This window comes from Abramis brama (assembly GCF_963993115.1).
Source record: "Abramis brama genome assembly, chromosome: 14".
NCBI classification, from domain to species: Eukaryota; Metazoa; Chordata; class Actinopteri; order Cypriniformes; family Leuciscidae; genus Abramis; species Abramis brama.
Window position 1 is genome coordinate 35,650,840 of NC_139976.1, and position 24,558 is coordinate 35,675,397.

General features: G+C 38.3%; 1 protein-coding gene across 1 annotated transcript; it reads left to right on the plus strand.

Annotated features, from left to right (window-relative positions):
• The first annotated feature begins 8,320 nt into the window (after positions 1-8,320).
• Positions 8,321-20,378, plus strand: LOC311096698 (uncharacterized protein). The gene is made up of 19 exons (XM_084136012.1): positions 8,321-8,474; positions 8,624-8,677; positions 9,581-9,634; positions 9,729-9,836; positions 9,933-9,986; positions 10,782-10,835; positions 11,194-11,355; positions 12,202-12,309; positions 12,617-12,724; positions 12,845-12,898; positions 13,608-13,706; positions 14,130-14,183; positions 14,276-14,383; positions 14,473-14,526; positions 15,124-15,231; positions 15,373-15,649; positions 15,754-15,944; positions 16,653-16,834; positions 19,049-20,378. Exons 1-19 carry the CDS (start codon positions 8,376-8,378, stop codon positions 19,167-19,169), a joined length of 2,049 nt encoding a protein of 682 aa, XP_083992138.1. The 5' UTR covers positions 8,321-8,375; the 3' UTR covers positions 19,170-20,378.
• Positions 20,379-24,558: the final 4,180 nt, after the last annotated feature.

Here is a 24,558-nt window from a genome sequence, read left to right on the forward strand (position 1 = left end):
GCTCACTTTCTCCCTCCCATCTCTCCTCTGCCGTGTCATCTTCTCTTCCCTCACCCTCACAGTTCTCATCTCTGGATGTGAATACTGCAACGGATACCGTATGCTCCGTCTTAACCTCTTCTCTAGACATTATCTGCCCTCTCTCCTCCTTCTCTCCACTAACCGATGAAGAAGAATCTAAACTTCTCCTCTCCAGTCATCCTTCCTCCTGTCCTCTAGACCCCATCCCCTCACACCTTCTACAAGCCATCTCTCCCACACTTCTACCAGCACTCACACACATCACCAACTCATCCCTCCATACTGGCATGTCCCTACAGCATTCCAGCAGACTCGGGTAACTCCACTGCTTAAAAAACCAACACTAAACACATCACTTGTAGAGAATTACAGACCTGTCTCTCTCCTACCATTCATTGCGAAAACACTTGAAAGAGCTTTTTTCAACCATGTAACATCCTTCCTGTCTCTGAACAACCAGCTGGATGTCAAAAAGGAAAGGCAGAGGAAAAAAATGGAAATCTCTGGAGATGCTGAATGCATTGAAGGAAGCAGAAAAAATCTTCATGGAAAAGCAACAACTTAAAGCTCAAAAAGCTAAAGAAGAAGGAAGCACTCCAAGACATCTACAAACAACAAATGGTGGGTATTATTTTAATATGTTTTATTTTATGCATTAAACTCAGAATTTCTCTCTAATGCAACATTGGTTTTGTAAAGGCTGAAAAATGTGCAAGGGATTTCCGTACGAGAAAAGAACAGAAAGATTTGGTGGCGAAGAACATCGCTCTCATTGTTGAGGAGGAAAACCAGTTCCAGAAATACGCCAAACAAGTCATCGAAACAGCGGAGAAGGCAGTGAGAGACATCTATCCACTCCTGAAGGACATGTCAGTCCATGGATACGGCAAGAGCGCGCAAGTGTTTTTTTATTTAATATCCAGTTCTCCTGTTGTTCACTTTACTATTTGACTCAAGGTAAGGCTATTTTCGATTCTCTGCTTATCAAAGAATTTGCTGACTTTCTATCAGAGTTAGTACTGGTTGCAGATAAAGTCATAATTGCTGGTGATTTTAATATACATATAGAGAACGAAAAAGATGTTCTCTATATGTATATTATAGCTGTTGAAATTCTGCAGCAGCGCGATGACATCTCAGATCATTATCTAGTCTCGTGTAAACTTCATTTAGCCAAGGCTGCAAAGTCGACTCAGTGTTACAAATATGTGAGACCCATCACTTCTGCCACTAAAGATTGCTTTATCAATAATCTTCCTGATCAGTTTCATCATCTCAGCATCCCGGATAGCTTAGAAGAACTCGATATTGCGACAGAAACTTTTAACTCTCTCTTTTCCAGCACTTTAGACTGATTTGCTCTTATCATCTGATCGTGGTTGTATCTCTCTATTAGTGTTATTCGATCTTAGTGCTGCATTTGACACTATTGACCACAACATTCTTTTAAATAGACTCGAAAATTATGTTGGAATTAGTGGAATTGCATTAGCATGGTTTAAATCATACTTATCTGACCGTTATCAGTTTGTAGCAGAGATGTCTCATTGATCACAAGTTCAGTATAGCGTACCACAAGGTTGCTGTTCACTCTGTACATACTACCCTTGGGAGATATCATTAGGAAGCATGGCATTAGTTTTCACTGTTATGCCGATGATTCTCAGCTCTATATTTCTTCACGCCCTGACGAAACTTACCAGTTCACAAAATTAACGGAATGCATAGCTGATATAACAAACTGGATGACTAGTAATTTCCTACTACTAAATTCTGAAAAAACAGAGATTCTAATTATTGGAGAAAAAACTTCCTCACGTAATAATCTAGAATAACACTTGATGGCTGCTCTGTCAAGTCTTCGTCGTCGGTTAGGAACCTGGGTGTGCTCTTTGATACCAATCTTTCATTTGAAAGTCACATGTCTAGTATCTGTAAAACCGCATTCTTCCATCTTAAAATTATATCGAAATTATGCCATATGCTCTCATTGACAAATGCGGAACAATTAGTTCATGCATTCATGACCTCAAGGCTAGATTATTGTAATGCTCTACTGGGTGGTTGCCCTGCACGCTTAATAAAAAAACTACAGCTGGTCCGAAACGAAGGAGCTTGAGTTCTTACCAGAACTAGGAAGTATGACCATTTTACCTCAGTTCTGTCAACACCGCATTGGCTCCCTATTAAACATTGTACACATTTTTAAATATTGCTGATTACTTACAAAGCACTAAATGGTTTAGCTCCGCTGTGCTTGTCTGTACAGGTGCTCCTGTTTGCCTCGTTGCTTCTGCTGCTGTTGCGTTGGTGTGCGTCTGAAAGCTTTGTATATCTTTCTGTTTTGAATCATTATTTACTATCATTCCTTGTTGTTCATACTGCTAAATATAACTTACTCAACATCACACATTAACCTGATATAGCTAGCTTCAATCTAAATCGTTATTGCTAGCACAACACGATAGTAATTCGCTAGCCTGTTAGCGTGCCATCTGTGCGCTCTTTATTTATTTATTTATTTATTTTTCTTGCACCTTTTACGAGTCCTTCAAACAACTTAGGTGAGTAGGATCAGTCAACAAACACGGTAAGTCATGTCATCTTCTCCTCTTATTGTTACTTGTACCTCATGCAACATGTTTAGCATATCCTTCTCTGTCAGCACAGGATTTACATGTGATAAATGCAGGGAGACAGTAAAGCTGACGGGAAAGATTCCAGAAATAGAGACACGCATCCAAGCTTTAATCGAGGTTAATTGTAAGAGTGCAAGGGCTTAAGATATTGCTTTGGATGCGACTAGCTTAGTGACCTCTTTACATTGTTCGGTTCCGGCTGAAGTAGAGCCCGTGCAGCAGGGCAATTGGGTGACGTGCGACGCTGTAGTCCCGGGACAAAACACCGCTCTTCCGTTCTGATTACAACTTCAAAAATATTCTCCCCTCTCAGTGAAACACCCACTGTGAATCCTGTTGAATGTGCCCTAGTTATTGGCCATTCTATTACACAGAACGTGAAAATAGAGACACCAGCCACCATAGTCTCATGTTTGCCGGGAGCCAGAGCTCCTGACATTAAAGCAAATTTAAAAGTGCTGGCTAATGCTAATCGTAAATTCTCTAAGATTATTATTCACGTCGGCACAAATGATGTTCGACTCTGGCAGTTGGAGATCACCAAAATTAATGTTAAAGAGGTGTGTGAACTCGCAAGTATGATGTCAGGCACTGTAATTTGCTCTGGCCCCCTTCCTGTTCACAGGAGTGATGAGATACTTAGTAGATTGTGTTCACTCAATGGCTGGTTGTCTAAGTGGTGTCCGCAAAATAATATAGAATTCATAGACAATTGGAAAAGTTTTTGGGGCAGACCTGACCTGTTGAAAAGAGATGGTATTCGTCCCTCCTGGGATGGTGATGCTCTTCTCTCTAGTAATATGGCACATAGTCTTAGAGCTCAAACATGACAATCTGGGGCTCGGGTCAGGAAGCCGACAGACTGGCTAAACCGACCGTCTTCTAGCGGCCTTGCGTCACCAAGGTCAGATAAATTCCATCACATAGAGTCTCTTTCACCTAGATATCAGCATAGAGACTGTGTCTGTTCCCCGAATTAGGACATACAAAAAACTTCCAAACCCATCTAAGGGTAAAAATTTAATTGGATGTTCAACAAATAAAAAACAGATATAATACAAATGAGCAAATGATAAAGCTTGGGTTGCTGAATATTATATCCCTTACTTCAAAAGCACTTATTGTTAATGATATGATTACAGACTATAATCTAGATGTGCTGTGTTTGACAGAAACCTGGCTAAAACCAGACGATTACATGACTTTAAATGAGTCCACCCCACAAGATTACTGTTATAAACATGAACCTCGTCTGAAAGGCAAAGGGGGAGGTGTTGCTGTAATTTATAGTCATATTTTTAGAATTACTAAGAAGTCTAGTTTCAAATATAATTCTTTTGAAGTGTTTGTGCTTAATATAGCAATATATAGTGTAAATGATAAATCACATTTGAGATTTGTGCTGGCTACTGTATACAGGGCACCATACAGACTTTATCAAAGAATTTGCTGACTTTCTATCAGAGTTAGTACTGAAGATAATGAAAAAGATGCATTGGGATTGGCATTTAAAGTCATTCTTAACTCTATTGGAGTTAGACAACACGTGTCAGGATCTACTCATTGTCGTAATCATACTCTAGATCTAATATTATCACACGGAATAAATGTTGATGCCGTTGAAATTCTGCAGCAGAGCGATGACATCTCAGATCATTATCTAGTCTCGTGCAAACTTCATTTAGCCAAGGCTGCAAAGCCGACTCCGTGTTACAAATATGTTAGACCTAGGGCTGGGCGATAAAACGATAACGATAATTATCGCGATATAATTTTTCTCGATAAAACGATATCAAGAGGTCAATAAATGTTCGATAATGTTTATGCGACAAAAGAGGAACGAAACTCATTTGAACCGCGCGCCACACGGACCATTTATCCGCTCGGCTCAAAGTCCAAACGGCAGCGCAGCGCGAGCTCACTAGAGCTGATGCGTTTACTCTGATCGCTCTCGTCACGAGAGAAGGAAATGAACAGTGGAATAAAGTCGTTATTTTTGTTTGTTTTTGCACACAAAAAGTATTCTCGTCGCTTGGTATACTTAAGATTGAACCACTGTAGTCACTTGGACTATATTAATGATCTCTTTAATAACTTTTCTGGGCCAGCAAGTTTGGGCCACGTAGCAGCCTATGGAGGAGTGATCCAGCACTCAGATTTCATCAAAAATATCTTAATTTGTGTTCCAAAGATGAACGAAGGTCTTACGTGGTTGGAACAACATGAGGGAGAGTAATTACTGACAGAATTTTCATTTTTGGGTGAACTAACCCTTTAAGAGAGCAGCCAGAAAAATGGAGCGTAGCTGGAAGAAAACAAAACTAGAGGTATTTCGCATTTCATGGAAAGAGAGCTCGATTGCATACAGAGAGGCCTTAAAAGCTGCTAGATCTGCTTATTTTTCAACTCTATTAGAAGAAAATAAACAAAACCCTAGGTATTTATTTGAAACAATGGCTAAATTAACGAAAAAGAAAGCTTCAAGCCCAGAAATTTCCAAGCAACACAGCAGTAATGACTTTATGAACTTCTTCACTTATAAGATTGATAATATCAGGGACAAAATTATAACTATGCAACCGTCTACTACAGTATCGCATCAGGGAGTGCATTGTAGTCTCCCCAAGGAAAAATCCGATTCATTTATTGCTATAGGAGAGGAAGAATTCGATAAACTCAGTAAATCATCTAAACCAACAACATGTATGTTAGACCCTATACCGACTAAGCTACTGAAAGAGATGCTTCCAGAGGTCATAGATCCTCTTCTTACTATCATCAATTCATCTTTGTCTCTAGGATACGTACCAAAAACCTTTAAGGTGGCTATGATTAAACCGCTTGTTAAAAGAACGCAACTTGATCCTACAGGATTAGTAAATTACAGGCCGATCTCGAATCTACCCTTTCTGTCAAAGATACTAGAAAAGGCAGTATCCTCACAACTATGTTTCTTTTTAGAAAGAAATTATATCTGCAAGGATTTTCAGTCAGGGTTTAGACCGTACCATAGTACTGAGACTGCTCTCATTAGAGTCACAAATGATTTGCTCTTATCATCCGATCGTGGTTGTATCTCTCTATTAGTGTTACTCGATCTTAGTGCTGCATTTGACACTATTGACCACAACATTCTTTTAAATAGACTCGAAAATTATGTTGGCATTAGTGGAATTGCATTAGCATGGTTTAAATCATACTTATCTGACCGTTATCAGTTTGTAGCAGTAAATGAAGAGATGTCTTATCGATCACAAGTTCAGTATGGCGTACCACAAGGCTCAGTACTAGGACCACTGCTGTTCACTCTGTACATGTTACCATTAGGAGATATCATTAGGAAGCATGGCATTAGCTTTCACTGTTATGCCGATGATACTCAGCTCTATATTTCTTCACAACCTAACGAAACGTACCAATTCACAAAATTAACGGAATGCATAGCTGATATAACAAACTGGATGACTAGTAATTTCCTACTACTAAATTCTGAAAAAACAGATTCTAATTATTGGACAAAAAACTGCCTCACGTAATAATCTAGAATACTGTCTAACACTTGATGTCTGCTCTGTCAAGTCTTCGTCGTCGGTTAGGAACCTGGGTGTGCTCTTTGATACCAATCTGTCATTTGAAAGTCACGTGTCTAGTATCTGTAAAACCGCATTTTTCCATCTTAAAAATATATCTAAATTACGTCATATGCTCTCATTGACAAATGTGGAACAATTAGTTCATGCTTTCATGACATGACCTCAAGGCTAGATTATTGTAATGCTCTACTGGGTGGTTGTCCTGCACGCCTACACAAATTACAGCTGGTCCAAAACGCAGCAGCTCGAGTTCTTACCAGAACCAGGAAGTATGACCATATTAGCCCAGTTCTGTCAATACTGCACTGGCTCCCTATTAAACATCGCAGACATTTTTAAATATTGCTGATTACTTACAAAGCACTAAATGGCTTAGCATCGCAGTACTTGAGCGAGCTCTTAACGCATTATAGTTCTTCACGTCTATCGCGATCTCAAAATTCCGGCCAGTTGATAATGCCTAGAATATCAAAATCAACTGCTGGCGGTAGACCCTTCTCCTATTTAGCACCAAAACTTTGGAACAGTCTTCCTATCATTGTCCGGGAAGCAGACACACTCTGTCAGTTCAAAGCTAGACTAAAAACACATCTCTTTGACCTAGCATTCACATAACACATTATAGACTTCTATAATTCAATGTTAGGCTGCATAGATTAGGTCAGCCGGAACCGGGAACACTTCCCATAAATCCTGATGTACTCGTTACATCATAAGAAGAATGGCATCTACGCTAATATTAGTCTCTCTCTTTATCCGAGGTTTACCGCAGTCCGCCGGATCCAGATCAGATGAAGGACCTGCGCCTGGACACGATGACAACGCAGTCCTGAAGTTTCAACCAGTCCCTCCCTGTTTACTGAAGTCAGCCGGATCCTGGCCGTATCCAGATCAGATGGTGGACCTGCACCTGGACCCATCAGCCCTGTGAAGGCCTCATCGACACGACAGCCATCGGCACTGATCCTCAACAAACTAGTCTCCATACCAGCGTGATGACTCCGACCTCCAACCAGATGGACCTGGTAAATATTCTGAATGTTCTGATCCAATCTGACTTCTGACCTGTAATGCTGCCTGGATCATAATCATACACTGTTCGCTCATTGGCCACAGGAGAACTGGCCCCCGACTGAGCCTGGGTTTTTTTCTCCATTTTGTCACCTGATGGAGTTTGGGTTCCTTGCCACTGTTGCCTTGGCTTTTGGCTTGCTTAGTTGGGGACATTTAATATTCAACAATATTATTGTTCTGCCTTACTTAAGGTGGACGATGACGCAATTTTCTTCTAGAAACAAACTTTGTTGTATTATTATCATGTTATCACTGTGAAGCTGCTTTGAAACAATCTGCATTGTAAAAAGCGATTTTAAATTTTAAAATATTGCTGATTACAGACTTTATGAGTGCACAAATGCACCGTTTCATACAGCATGTTTATGTGTTTTGCAGAGTTCCTCAGCCAGTCCAGCCTCCTCGTCCAGCAGGTCACGACCCCACCATGCCAAGGGGAAATGGTCCTCCTCTGCACATCTCCGCTGAATGCATCATCAAGGCCTTAGGATGGTTCCACAAAGAATTGACTGCACATACAACATGACTTACTTCAAACTAAAGATTTGACTTTACATAAATACTCTGCATCTATCTGTGTCTCATTAGTTAATCCAGGATGGGCCTAAAAAATGTTAACTTTTTTAACCTTACAGTTCATTAATAGTTTAAGTCAAGTCAGTCAAGTCATCTTCATTTATATAGCGCTTTTAACAACGTAGATTGTTTCAAAGCAGCTTCACAGAGATAAGCGTATAATTTAAAGTAACAGAGATTGTTTTGGCTTTATAGCAGAGTTAAGTTATTTTCCATCTAAAGTTAGTTTTGATTGATTTGCTTCCATCGCAACGATCATTTGTTATTAAATTAGGGGCACAGCTAACTCAACATACATTTTTTTTTATATCTTGTAATAAATATTGGAAATGGAGAACAAATGATTATGAATTCTTCTGATGAATCCCCAGAGATGGTATATATTAAAGACTATCTTCATGCTTTGAATGTAACGGATGGAGATGACCCAGAAATAAGAAATGTTAATGTAACAGACAAGGTTGAGATTTTTATGGACGATCTTATCTTATTATCTTCTGGCAAGGATGGCCTGCGCGGTATGACCGGCCCTATTGGATCCTCTGGACCCAGTGGTGCTCCTGGTGAGAAGGTAAAGAGATATGAATCATTTATTAGATAATTAGCATTGAAAGATATCATTTTTCAAATTGCGTGTTTTGAAATAAAAAAGTGTTTTTGCCTTAGTTCTGATCAATTTGCAGCATTGTATATGATTGTCCTCTTGTGGTTGTGTTTTAGGGAGAGGCTGGTGCTATTGGACCTCCAGGACTGACTGGCCCTCGTGGAGCCCCTGTAAGTTATTAGGATGCTCCCGAAAACCTCATGAAACATGGACATAAACACACAAAAAATGCTAAATTACACACACAGTTTATGATCAGCATTGCTCTGTAACTGCACTTATTTATGACCCTAAAAACCCTACACATTTTTAAGGCCTCTAAATCATCAACATGTTCAAAACTTTGCTGAAAAACCTGTTTCACAATCTATTACATGCCTCATGTCATCTGATTGATGGTTTCTATCAAGCCTTTTAGCAAAATTCTATAGCTATCATCTTACTAAGACTATCTTATTGGGAGATATAGAGTGACAGACAGCTGATATTTATATGCATTTCATGGAAGTAGTCTCATACATTCATAAAGATCTCATTGATTTATATTACAAGCTATCAGAATTTCATCTTACTTTTTGGCCATATAAATATCAGCAAATGCACCAAATTGCATATTTCTGCTCAGTTTGTGCCTCTGTTATTTTTTTTTCCTTCTTGAGTTTAACCTCCATATTCTCAGTACTTTTTTAGGTTTAACATAAACTGTTCCATTTAAACATAAAAGTTTGTGTTTACATAATGTGTGTGTGTATATATAGTATATATTTTTTTTATATTATGTTGGTGTGTGTGTCTGTGTATATGTACATATACACACATATGTGTGTGTGTGCATATATACACAGTATATACACATAGACATATATATATACACACATATTATGTAAATAAACTTTTTTTAAATTGTTAGATGTGATTAATCGCGATTAATCGATTTGACAGCACTAGTTTAAATGGATTTTTCAGACTATTAATTGATATGTCAGGCTTTACATGATTGCATTGCATTTAAATTTACAGAATGTGAGTGATTTATTGCAAGTCATTGAAACATTTCTGTCGTATCTTCACAGGGTGAGCGCGGTGAGGTCGGTGCCCCTGGACCTGCTGGTTTTGCTGGACCTCCTGTAAGTATTACAATATCATCCCACATTTGTTAGTCAGTTCTTACCGTGTGATATTTAAAATCACTGAGCGTAAGTGTGTCTGTTCTGAATGCAGGGTGGCAACGGACAACCTGGTGCTAAGGGAGCGTCTGGTGACACCGGACCCAAGGGAGATGCTGGAGCTCCTGGACCTGGTGGACCCGTCGGACCCGCCGGCCCACAGGTATTTCATTTACATATAACATATTACTTTTCTGTTGTGCTTAAATAGATGTACATCCTATATAATATCCTTATCATCGGTTGTTGTGTTTAACAGGGACCCGCTGGTGCTACTGGAGCTAAGGGTGCTCGCGGTGGTGCTGGACCTCCTGTAAGATTCAATGCTATCCGTCATGTATTACCAAATTAGATATTAGAAATTTGTCACAATTCAAAGCCTTGACTCTATACTTTTAAAACAACTTTTTTTTTTATTATCAGTGTTATTTTAGTATTATTGAGATCCTATTATAGTTCCTATATATATGGTATTTATTTATATTTTATGTATTTTCAGTTTTGGTAATTTTGTTGTGTTTTATCGTTTTTATTTATTTATTTATTGTTTTTTATGTCTAGTTTCCCCCCCTTTTTTTAGGTTTAGTTATTTTATTACATCAGGTTAATCTGTTGCTTTGGCGACTAGCTCAAAATAAAATACGTTTAAGATTTTTTACATTTATTTTAAAAAGAAATAAATTTTATTGTCATTGCATAACTTACAACAAAATTAGTTAGCAAACCTTACGGTGCATCCATGTACAGCACAACAACAGTTAACATTTATTTTATTTCAAATAAAAAATAAATTATGGTTTTAGTTTTAATCTAATATTCTGGACTTTTAGGGGCTTTTTATTCAAAGACCTCAAGACATTTTAGCAATTAAGCATATTTGGAGAACAAATGCATAACTTCCATTGCATAAAATATTAAACTTATCTGATTTAAAGTCAGTTCTATTCAAGTTCATTTTTAAATTGGTTTGATATTTTGTTTAAATACACATACAGCCATACTAAATGTAGCAATACTTGTTTTAGTGGCCGGTGTATACTTTGCTCTGATATGATATTGCATAGCATGTTTCTGTTGCACAGTTTCCGAGTGTCTTTGTTTTTAATAGGGTGCTACTGGTTTCCCTGGTGCTGCTGGTAGAGTCGGACCTCCAGGTCCTGCTGTAAGTATTGTCTATTCCAAACAATGTCTAAACCAGGGTTTCTGGTTTATATTAATCATTTAATTAATATTAAATGATTTATTTGTGTGTCAAGTGACCATTAAGTGACATCAGATAACCATTTACATGTGAATGTGTTGTTCAATTATTCAAATATTAACTTCAAAGTATACTCGAAGTAAATATTTTAGGCCAAAATGGGTTCGGCTGACAAAATTGTTTGGGAATCCCTGGTCTAAACAAATACTTAACCTATATTGACTTTTTATATTCAGTGTTTACAAGCTTCTCTTTTGCCCTGTGTGGCTTTTCCTGAGTCTGACCTCAAATCATTTAATATCATGTCATATTTTCTCAGGGTGCTGCTGGACCCCCTGACCCAGGTGGTCCTTCGGGTAAAGAAGGACAAAGAGGTGCCCGAGGTGAGAGAGGTCCTGCTGGTCGCCCTGGAGAGGCCGGTGCCGGTGGACCCCCAGGACCCTCTGGAGAGAGGGGTAGCGTTGGTCCCGATGGTCCCGCTGTAAGTAATCATAGTTTCAACCATAAGCCGCTTTTCCACAATCAGGCCAAACCGTTCTCACTGCTTAAGCGCTCCATTCCATGCCGATCCGGCCCAGCCGGTACGGATATGGATTCATTTTTGTATGGTTAGTTAACCGTGCTGAGAACAGGCCGATAATTGTTTGTAATCGTGCCGTACCGAACCAAGCTCAAGTGGAAAATAACTGGAACCGTTCAGCCGGTGTAACTGTGGAAAAGCATCTGTGATGCTAAGTTGAAAGTAACCTTCAGTTTGCTCCGCTGTCAAGTCACATGTATAGCGCTTTATACAATACAGTCTGTTTGCTTCACAGTAAAAAAAAAAAAAAAGCAGGAAAGTTAATCAAAGTTCGGAAATTAATACAATTTAAGCTCTAAATCAGCTCTGAACAGAGAATAGTATCACTGAACCACTCAATTTGGTTCAATGTTGATTCAAATCAGTTCAATAACAGTGTCTTAGTTTTTGCAAAGCGAATCAGTTTAGAAACCAGTTAAATTTCAGCTGTAAAGCAGCTCTAATTATGATCATCAAAAGATCATCAGTGTGAAACAAGCTCAAGTCAGCTATACGCAGCGCTACAGAAGAATCGAATAGGGTTATCAAGCTCAAGTCAGTTCAGTGTTGATTCAGTTCAATTCAAAACAGTGCTGATGTTGCAGAGTCCATCAATTATGAAACTAATTCAAATCAGCTATAAAGCAGCTGTACGGTAGACAATATTGTCATTATCCAGCTCAATTTAATTCTTATCCCGTAGTGTTGGTGCAGTCAAACCGCTGATATTACTGAATATTAAGAGTCTTTTAAACCCGTTGTCTTTAGGGTCCTGCTGGTTCTCCTGGACCACCTGGTGTTATTGGATCCCGTGGTATTGTTGGTCTTCCTGGACAGAGAGGAGAGAGAGGTTTCTCCGGTCTCGCTGGACCATCTGTAAGTGCTTAAATAACACATTAAATTTAATATAGATAAAGTCAGTGTAAAATCTAATGTAAAATCTAAATGGCCCCTGTTTGCTTTAATGTGCATTCCTCGTCATATTGTGCTTGAGTCATTGGTGCGTTAATAAAAAAACATGTTTGTCTGCATAATCTTTCAGCAAATTGTTCATCCAAGGCCAAACTTTTCTCCTCATACTCATTGGAAAATATTCTGTAACTGTTTTAAACTGGGTTGCAAATGCAGTTTTAATGCAGTAAACTTTTGCCATCCTTCATAATATCCATCCCTATCACCCCAGGGAGAGCCAGGCAAGCAGGGACCCTCTGGGCCTCTTGGTGAGCGTGGACCTCCTGGACCGATGGGCCCTCCTGGACTGGGTGGAGCTCCTGGTGAGGCTGGACGTGAGGTGAGCAAACTTTAGATTTCAAGACTTATGTTAAACCAGATTTGTCCGGTCAGACAACAAAAGGGCCACATACTGTACAGCGTGATGGAGTTATTTTCATTATGTCACTCCTCTCTGCAGGGCAATCCTGGACATGATGGCGCTCCTGGCCGTGATGGTCCACCTGGACCAAAGGTAAGCGCAATCACACACTCTTACATAGACATCCTATCCAATCAAGTTATTTGACATGAAATGTATTTTATTATACTGTCAATTTTTATTCTTTTTATAATTATTATGCATGCAGCTTTTATGACCTTATTTTGAATTCAGAGGTTATTAAATGGAAGATGTGTATTTTGTACTTTAAAAAATTATTTGTCTCATCGCAAGACCATTTATATTATCTAGTGAAGAAAAGCGGCCCACTTCATATTAAGTGTTTTTAACTACTGTGTACTAATATTTAAATTAATAATTCGATACAGTGCACTTACTGTGTACATACATGTAGTTATGATGTACTTATATTTAAAAATACCTGAATGTAATTAATACATCTTAACTACTCCTTAACCTTCCTTTCAACCTAACCATATCCATATCCATATCCCAACCCCAATAGCAGCAAACGGTACAACATGAACACAATAAGTACATTTCTTTAGATGCATAGCATTAGACACCTAATACAATATATATATACAGTATACAAACACATAAATATATATAAAACCGGTTAATGGTTATAGGGTAATATACAGTCATTATCACCCTACTGTCACGCTATCTGTGTTTAAGTATCCCTTACGAAATAAATGAATGCATAAAAGTTGTTCATAAATTACATAGTATGTAATTGGTGCTTTCAGTTTAAAAAACACTTTTCTGCTTGCCGTAGGGAGACCGCGGTGAGTCTGGCAACCCTGGTCCTCCTGGTGCTCCCGGAGCTCCTGGTCCCATGGGTCCATCCGGAAAGAATGGTGATCGTGGAGAGGCTGTACGTTTTTAAATCCCAGAATTGTTTCTGAAAAATTTACCAGAATTATTTTTTTATTTTTTTATTGAAAATAAATACACGTAACGCATCCATACCCAAATTACAGGTTTTATAATTATTTTGAATGATTTTATTTCATTCTCACTTTAAATTTAGTTACAGTTTTAGTAGTTTTGGTTCATTTGAGTTATTTTAGTACTTTAACTTAATCTGAATGGAAATGAGATATTTTATCATAGGTCAAGTAATGAAAATGTCTTTATGGTTTTAGTTTTAGCGATTTTACGATTTAACGATTTTAACGCCGCACTGTAACACTAAAAACTTTTTATGACATACTGATATATTATACTGAATTATCTCATGCTATGATTGTGAATGTTCAACATTGTTCTTTTCTTTCTTTCTTTCTCTTCCTTCCAGGATCCTGCTGGTTCTGCTGGTCCGTCCGGTCCTGCTGGTGCTCGTGGTGGCCTGGTACGAATTTCTCATTTGTATCAGTTATTCATCTTGTAGTTTTTCTTAGTAATTCGTCACCAGTCTGATCATTGTCATCTCTCTTCATGCAGGGTCCAGCTGGTCCACGTGGAGACAAGGGTGAGGCTGGCGAGGCTGGAGATAGAGGCATGAAGGGACACCGTGGCTTCTCTGGAATGGCTGGAGTTCCTGGACCTCCTGTAAGTGAGCATAATGTCACAGTTACACGCTGAATCTGAACCGCTGAATCCACTCGAAGTGAAAACTGACCCTTTCTGAATGTTTTTAGGGATCTCCTGGTGACCAAGGACCTGCCGGACCCTCTGGCCCTGCTGGACCTCGTGTAAGTAGCACATCACATATCATGGGTTTTATATGACCTCACTTAAATAATAGTCAAACATTAATTTCCAAGCTCTACAGAAGACATTATTATCAGTTATTATCCAGTTCAATTCAGTTCCAGTTTTGTTCTACATATTTCTAAATATTAAAGACAAAAGTGACATTGACGGGAGTAGAGAAAAAAAACACATTAATTTCTTTGGTTTATAGTTTATACTACATGATATAAAGTAATAGTTCACAGAAAAATAAACATTCTGTCATTGTTTATTTACTTTCATGTAGTTACAATCTCATATGACTTACCTTCTTATGTTGAAGACTAAATTAGATGTTTGGCAGAATCAGGGTTGCCATATCCCAAACCAAACAGTTTAAAAGTAGCTCGATTCCATGGGAAAACCGCAAACTTGGCAACCCTGGGCAGAATGTCCTCACTGCTCTTTTCCATACGACAATAGCAGTTGACAGGCTGAATCTGTGTGATAGTTTGGTGTGTTTTGCTCTGAAAACATTGCTCTGAAATGAGAAATCACAGGACAAGCTTCTGCATGCAAACATTGTAATATTCCGAACGGTTTCGTCTACTCAATAGGGACCTTCTGGTTCCAATGGATCTCCTGGTAAGGATGGCATGAATGGTATTCCTGGACCCGTTGGACCCCCTGGACCCCGTGGTCGCTCTGGAGAAATGGGACCCGCTGTAAGTCTGAAATCAACACAATTTTACTGCTAAATTGTCTCTTTCAAGCTTTTTTTGTGGTCTCTGTTTTAGCGTGGACTTCAACAGATCTAAATAACATCCAATTGGATGTACTCATGAGATATTTTCTCTCTTAACTAGGGTGCTCCTGGTACTCCTGGACCTCCTGGTCCTCCTGGACCTGCTGGCATCGGTGAGCCCTTCCTTCCCATGCCACAGGGCGAGAAGGGTCCAGATCCACTGCGTGGAGGCTACAGAGCTGATGATGCTGGCGTTCGTGACCGCGATGCTGAGGTTGACACCACCCTGAAATCTCTGAGCCAGAAGATTGAGAACATCCGTAGCCCCGAAGGAACCCAGGCCAACCTTGCCCGCATGTGCCGTGACCTGAGGATGTGCCACCCTGAATGGAAGAGCGGTAAGCATGGACTCGATTTAAGGCAGTAGATCAAATGCAGATGTATTGAAATGATCGTGCATTTCGAAGCTCTGAAATTCACTTAAATCTGTTTTTCCTGCAAGGATCTTACTGGGTGGACCCCAACCAGGGCTCTCCTCTGGACGCCATCAAGGTTTTCTGCAACATGGAGACTGGCGAGACCTGCGTCAGCCCATCTCAGACCACCATCCCCATGAAGAACTGGTACACTAGCAAGAACATCAGAGAGAAGAAGCATGTTTGGTTCGGAGAGTCCATGCCTAATGGCTTCCAGGTACGTCAAGGCCTTATACTGGGATATACAGAGATACATAGACTGTGAAAAGACCAGAAACTAAAAAAAAAATATTTAGCTGATAATTTATAAAATGCATTACGTTGTTTAAAATATATTTTATATTTCAAATACAAACCAGTGAATGAAAATCGAAAAATTTTGATTACTTACAAATTTAATTAATGGTCTTGAAATACTGCAGAATTGAAAGTATTTCTTTCATTTGATAAAATATATTACATTTTACATTAAAAATACATTTTAAATGTTTTTGTGCACATATATACATTACAGATTATTATTTTCTTTCGGATTAAAGGTCTGAAACCTGTTCCAGCAAACCATAAATAACAAAATAAACAAATAAATAGTTTTAGGATTTTTAATGGAAAGTTTTGTGAATTTTATTAAAATTTTGATTAGTTACAAGTTTGATCATTTGCTCAAATAGTGCAGAATTAGAAATATTTTATTTTATTACTTCAAATTAAAGAAATATTTCAGATTCTGCACTATTTCTAAGACATGAATCAAATAATCACATTTTTGACATTGACATTTTGTACAAAAGCTAAGATTTTCTAGCTTCCACTCAAGCTCAAGATGCTCTCTAGAACCAAACACAAGCATATTCATTAGTGGTCTCAAAATACATCATGGTCTTCGCTGATGAATACAGGAAGTAATGTGGTGTCCTCTATGTAGTTCCAGTATGGCAGCGATGGCTCTGATCCAGAGGATGTTAACATCCAGCTGACCTTCATGCGCCTGATGTCCAACGAGGCTTCTCAGAACATCTCCTACCACTGCAAGAACAGCATCGCCTACATGGACGAGGCCACGGGCAACCTGAAGAAGGCTCTGCTCCTGCAGGGCTCCAACGCAAGGTTATTTTCGTAAACGAAAACTGAAACTAAGACTAAAACTATTGGTCAAAAAAACATTTTCGTAAACTGAAATAAAATTAGAAATTCATAATAAATGAAAAACTAAAACTAAACGAAACTAACAACAGTTACTGAAAAACTAACTGAAATAAAATAATAATTAGCAAAAATAAATAATCGTTTTCGTATTTAATAAGCTCTTTACTTTGGTGGAAAGTCTGACCTGTGGCTGTTTAGGGAAATGCCTGTAAATGGCGCTTCACACGCGTGTGAAGTTGCTGAGGCGATTAACTGTCCTGTGACGCGCTCAATGAAGGACCGTAGCATCGAACACATCGCTAGTCCTAAGCGGCTGTTCATAAAGGATGCGTCTGTGGCAGTGGATTGGGAAATAATAATTCAAGGTAATGAGACGTAAGTTGAACTTCTTTTAACTTGAGCGCAGCGTTTTTAGAATGTCCTTTCATTTGCGAGACGCGGGTGCAACAGCAAAACAAGTCCGTCAAGCACAAAAATACCTTTAATTTACTACTACTGTATGTTTGAGATGTCATGCTTTCATGAAGGTTGACAGGCTGAAAGGTGCTGTTGTTATCTTTGTTTTTACAAAAGATTTTCTGCTAATACTATTATTATCCATGTGGAGACATGTCCTGGGACACTACACACACACACACACACACACACACACACAAACACACGCAAACACACACACTCTCTGGTCCACTATCTTTGTTGGGACTCTCCATAGACGTAATGGTTTTATACTGTACAAACTGTATATTCTGTCTCAACTGACCCCTAAACCTACCCATCACACACAGCACACACACACACACACACACACACACACACACACACACACACACACACACTAAACCGACCCCTAAACCTACCCATCACACACAACATTCTGCATTTTTACATTTTCAAAAAAACTCATTCTGTGTGATTTATAAGCTTGTGTACCTTAATTTAGGTCCCCACAGTGACACGAGTCCTGAGTGTGTGTGCATTCAGGTTTAAGTCCCCACCGGGATAGAAAAACATGTATACACACTCACACACTGCATAGATACTTCATTATTTAATCACACTGGCTTCACAGCAGGTTGTCAGATTAATTTAGCTGTTTTTTTGTTTTGTTTTATGTACCAGTGGTCACTCTGCTACATTGTACAGCTGAAAAAAAATAAACTATGTTTAACAAGATTTCATCTTTAATATGAATTAGTTTGTCTGAATTTTTCATCGTTTTTTTTCCTTGTATACTTTTAAGTTCCATTTATTTGGTGCTTTGTTCAATCTCAAACCATTATTTTTATTTTTATTATTAAGATGTCTGCACAAGAGTTAACTGTAATCTCGGCAAACATTAAACTTTGCTGAAATTATGCGTCTCGCTTTGGTCTACCCTGGAAGTGTTCTGTTTGCTCTGCTAAACTATAATTACTAAAACTAAAACTGAAACTAAATAAAATAAAAACTAAATAGAAATGTGTTTGCAAAATAAAAACTAAACTAAAACTAGCAAAACCATTAATGAAACTAACTAAAACTAAACTTAAATTTAAAGCAAAATTGAAAACGATATTAAAATAAAAACTAATTTAAAAAAGCAAAACTATAATAACCTTGCTCCAACGACATCGAGATCAGAGCCGAGGGCAACAGCCACTTTACATACAGAGTCAGCGAGGATGGCTGCACGGTGAGCACACCACCATCTCTGCCATTGCTTTTTCTTTTGCCCCCATATTTGTGTTCCTTTGCTTCCTCATAATGTTACTCAAACAGAGCACTGCAGAGATGACGTGTTTTTGTAGTCCAGCCTATAAGTTTGCATCACCCTGGTTCCTCCGACAAAAAGCCAGTAGGATTATTGCAGAAAATAAGCTGTGTGACCAAAACACGGTTTGCTCATCATGATAAACGTAATTTGATGAATTTTGATGCCTAAACACAATCAGAAGTAAAAAGCTAAATGTAGGCTATAAATGAACTGAACCACACTTAAGATTTCGACAACTCTCAGTCTTAAAAAAAAACTAAAAAACAGCTTGTTAAGCACAGACCTTATTTCAGGCATTTAACTAAAAACCCACTGACTTCAGGACGATTGCGTGCTAAACTACACAAATACGTCATCCCTGCAGCATTCTATTAATCTTATCATAATTCATTTGTCCTTTTTTGTTTGTTTGTTTTCCACAGTCACACACTGGCACATGGGGCAAGACAGTCATTGACTATAAGACAACGAAAACATCTCGTCTGCCAATCATTGATATCGCTCCTATGGACATTGGTGCTCCCGATCAGGAATTCGGTGTAGAAGTTGGCCCAGTCTGCTTCTTGTAAAAAGAAAAATCTGGACATGACTTTGCTGTTTTTTTTCTAGCAGTCATCTTCAAATCTTTTCCTGTTCATTAAAAAAAACTCTAATTCGGCTGCAATCGGTCCATGTGCTTAAACCTGAATCCTTGAAGACGGTGCTTGTTGCGATTCCCATCTTGAGAAACATTCTTAAAAACAAAATCGAGGACCGCTACATTAGCCTGTATCACCATCATGGACACTTCATGAGAATCCTTTGCATCAGCTGACAACAAGAAAATAATATATACTTGTAAAACGCCCCGCCCCCTGGAGTCCACAGGAAAACTACCACCTGGTGACTTTTTTTGACCACTGCAAAAGGACAATGAAAAACAAGCAAATGCTAATGTACCATTCTCTGGTGTTGAATAAATATGACAAACGACAGCCAAGTGTCTCGTTCCTTCTAACTGAAAGTAAAGCATCACACAGGGAACAGATTTAGGTCAATGGTATGACATCATCTTGATTTAACGGCTACCTCAGGACAAAAAAGTGCATGGAGATTTTGGGGGAAACGAGGGCAGTTTTTTTTTATTCAACCGAAGTGAACGATTAGTAACAGGAATGAAAAGGTGCTACTTCCTCTCCAGGTCCTGTCTGTGGTGTGTTTGTATCTGAGAGAAAACAAACTCATTTTTATACTGTCACTTACACTTGCAGGGCCTTTTTGGTGCTAAATGTCAACAGAATGTCTTGATGTCAATGTGATGCAATTGCTCTTATCAAAGTGTCAGCGGATGAGGAGAATAAAACAGCAGGATAGGTCGGTTACTGTAGATTTGCACTTAATCTGATACGGGTTAAGTGGATGGACTGATTGCCAGTTCGTCTCATTTCCATTTCCCCTTCCTGAAGTTTCTAGAGAAGTCTTATTTTTGTCTGTACGTGCCGCTCCCCCCCGTTTCCGGATTTTATTTCTACTTTCAAAATGCAATGCACATCTTTTTTTCTATTTTATTTTTGTTTTAGTTTGTTTGATTTGTTTTCAGTGAAAGGTTTCTTTATAAAAACTTAAATGAGGCGGCAAAAAGAAAAGTGCACGGAAGAAATAAACCCTCCAATGGTTCCAACAAAGGATCTGTACTTATTTTGTACATGTATAGTATTTCAAGATGTTTTTAATTATTTTGGATGTTGAAATAAAGCATGTTTATGTGGTCAACTGGATGCTGGATATGTTATCTTCTTGCCATGGCCTCGGTGCCTTTCTCTAAGCATGAATTAAACAAACTACGATGCTTTCACTCAACTACCTTAATTTCTACTTTATTTCCAGGGGTTGTGCTTGGGTTGCATGTTGATAATGGGTAGGGAACTGTCATATTTCTGAAAAAAAATGAAATGTTTTCCTGTTCATAGTTAAAAGTAAAAATGACCAAATTAATTGGCAATCAAAATATTATTGCATTTGTACACCTCTCTTTTTAAACAAAAGTGCAGTAGTTCTTCAATGTAAATTTTAATACTCATGAGTGAGGCCCCTTCCCATTCTTTTCCATTACAGTCTGGCAAACAAATGTTGGGTACTATTGGCCCTTGTCAAACCAAAAATTCACTTTTCCACTCCTGCTCACCTACATCATAACTGAACTCAACAAAAGGTGTATCAAATATTTTAAACAGCGACATTAAACAGACAACATGTTGTAATTCATTCAACATGTGATTCTCGCATCAATGTATAACTTTAAAGAGTTAAAGTGTCGCGAGAGTGGTCTTTGAGCAGCGCGTTTTCCCAACGTGGTTTGGATGATGCTCATGTGGACGCTGTGTCGAATCAAGGCCAAAAAAGTCGACGATATAACAAAAATAGTGAGAAATATGCACTTTTAATAGTTTGTGAAGTCCTCCTCAGTGTTTGCTTGGCCCGGATGGCTGTGTATTGTATTGATTGATGGTAATTGGTGGTGATTTCTGTCGAGACGCATCTCTGTGTGGGGAAATCCCAACAACACAATTCTCTAGAAGCGTAAGTGATGAACTATCATCAATACCAGCGTAATGTTAAGATTATTTTGTGTATAATTTGATGTGAACTAGTGTTTTTAATTTGTGGTAATTTTGTCTTATTAAGAGGGGAGAAGAGTGCTCTGTGTAGGCCCTCAGTGTGTTTCTGGGGCGAGTGTGAAACATCAGAGTGAGTGTTGTTCACTTTAATTGATTTCCAAGAAGTGTTTATCAGTCTTGTGTTCCAAATATTGAGGAAGAGTGATGTATTGTTTATTTTACTGTCTGCAGGGGAAAATCAAGTGTGTCATTCACTGTGAAAACGTTTACAGGTTATAGAGTGGTGATGAAAAGTAAGTTTGAATATCATTCATTTCATTTTTGAAGTTGTACAAGTGTTTATTTGCTGATTTAAGACTAAGTGTTAAATTGTTTAATCATTTTTGAAAGGTATTGCAAATACTCAAAAATGTAACTTCTAATTTCATTGCCATGTATTTTGCATGTAACATAAGTAGCCTTTTCTTGGTCCTCTGTGCTGACAAATGTTATAATTATTTGTGCATTTGTTTTCTAGAATGAAAGGCTGCTACTGTTGTCTATGTTAGCTAGCCTAGTTTTTGTAATTGATACATTTAATGTTGTGACTGAGAACAAGAGAGATAGAGAGACTCATTTTGATGTGAGAAGCAAACTTTATTGATTTCAATCACTTTACACAAACCTTTCTACGCTAAGTTCCCGAAATTTTGCTTAATTAACGCTGCGCTGTTTCAAGTGCAGTCTGGAATAAAATACCCCTTTATATACTTTTCATTCTGTGTCCGGTGTTGTCACTATCTCACATACCGGGCTACAAATAGTATATTATCTACAAGCACAGTTAAAAAGTACACATTTAATACAATCAAGCACACTTATTTTCACAAGGGGTTCTTATCAAAAGAAGTTCAAATGTGTGACTGTGTGTCTTGATGTCTGAATCCACAGGGAGGAGTGAACACAGGTCTCCGTTATGGAGGGATTTACATCAAGAGTCTGGTACCTGGCGGAGTGGCCGAACAAGATGGCCGAATCCAGACAGGTACATGTGCATGTTACTGTTCTTACTGCCATTACAGAGACTGAGGAAAGTGGCATGGATCTGCATTCTGCACTGAGATTTAGTTTAGTAAATGGATGCAAGAATGCGTCGGTTTGGTTGAGTCACTTGAATGATGATTGTGTGTGTGTGTGTGTGTGTGTGTGTGTGTGTGTGTGTGTGTGTGTGTGTGTGTCAGGAGACAGGCTGTTCCATAAGCTACTCACAGAGACAAAAGCGCACCTGTAGCGGTGATGTTACTTAGTTTGTTTCTTTATTAATCCATGCTTCGTGGTGTTTGCTAAAACTGTGTGTAAGTTGAAGAATCTTTTTTTTCTTTCTTTGACTGTGAAGATTGCTTCTGGGAAATGACTCTGCCGTTGGTTGAGAAGTAGGCTAAAGTGGTCAGTATTACTCTGTATTCTTTATTAGCATTAGCTACTGTGCTGCTAAGCCGTGCTATTCATGTAATGATTGCAATATTTGATGTTGTCTTTTATTTTTTTCTACCTGAACTTTTAGTTCTACGGTGTTAATAACCATCTGTAAAGGGAACCGGAGTCTCGCATCTAATCAATGGGCGGAATAGCTTCCTTCTAGGAATTTTCGACATGATCAAAACTTTCACACAATCGACTACATGCCTTCTGTCATCTGGTTGATATTTCAAACTTTTATTAGCAAGTAAAATGCATTTTAGAATCATTGTTAAAACGTCCACCTTCAGCTCGTGATTGACTTGTCGTTTTGCTGTGAAATCTTTATTGAAGTAAATGTAAGAATACTTTAATATTGTCTTGTATATTGCAAGATGAACACTTAGGCTAGGCCTACTGGAATGAAGCAACTTTGGATTACTTGATTATACATACATACATATTTTTCTTATTTATTTATTTGTTTATTTATTTATTTAGTCTTGTTAAATGTCCCAAATATGATCATCAGGCTTTTGAGGAAGGTTTATTTGTTCAACTTTCAATCATCATTGCATTGCATTAAGTTTTTTAAACTACAAAGCTTTGATCATAAATCATTTAAATCAAGTATTTAAGCAATATTGAGCAAAAAGCTGAGAAAATCACGTTTTCGTCAAAGACAACGTCTGGATGATGATCAGAACACAGATGGAGTAGATCGAGTAACACAATGCTAAATCATAAAACAGATGTAGGCTACAATAACATTACGATGTCCAGCAATCGATTTAAATAGTACATTGATTGGGTTTAAGTGGTCATTCAGTGAGGGCTATTACATGTTGATCCGACTTTAAGCGTGTATTTAAGTGGTCCAGTGGTAGAACTTTTGCCAAGCGTGTCAGAGGTTCTGAGTTCTAATCCGCACTCATATGGTTTTTTATTTTATTTATTTTTTATCAAAAACGATTATGTTTTTCAGTGGTTGTATATCATGCAGGAACACGTTTGTGTGCATTTTGTTTTGTAATTTCACCGGAACGAATAGAGTCTCTCCACAACGGATTGAAGTGCGCGTCCGAGTGAAGACTGTGCGCGAGCCACAAACTAAACACAGTATCCGCGCCACTGATCGCAGCGGCAACGAGCACTTGTAGTATACTTGTATTTGCACTTGCACTATTTCAATACTTTTAGGGACTAAATTGGCCCACTCTTTAGTTGAAAAAAAAGTATACTTTAAATTGAGTGCTTAACTAGTAATACACAAGTGTTTCTTTAGGATTGCAGCTATACAACTACAAAATGTACTTTTATAAACTAAAGATGAGTTAGTAACTAGTAAACTAACAGTATAACTATAAATTCACTCAAACATGCCAACTACCAATTACATGCCAAGTATACTTAGAATACATAATTGTACTTTTCTTAAGTATATCTTAATCAATTAAGCACCAATTAAGGCCAAATGTACTTAGACTTTTCTGTATACTTGTCCATATAAGCCAAGTAAGTATAATTTTAGTTATATCTCTGATGAGTAGACAGAATGTATACTCTTATATTTATAGTTTAAAACAACTTCTTTTCTTTTGTCAGAGAAGCCAACCTTAGCACCACCAATATTATTTACACAAGTGAAGCTGAGTTAGCTGTTGTACGTCTGCTACTCCACAGGGTCAGTAGTATCACAGAAGCTCAAACAGAATCAGCTGCCAAAGGGCAAAGAGAAAGAGTGGTCACATGACTCTGGATATAAACGTGCGGAAGGGGGAAGCACAGGGCTATACAGGCTACGGCTAATCTGTCTAAGTGGGGTTAAGTAGCTTGAAAGGCTTTTGTACTAAATGTCCGTGAGCTTGGAAGGCCGTCCCGTCAGACACGAAATCCAA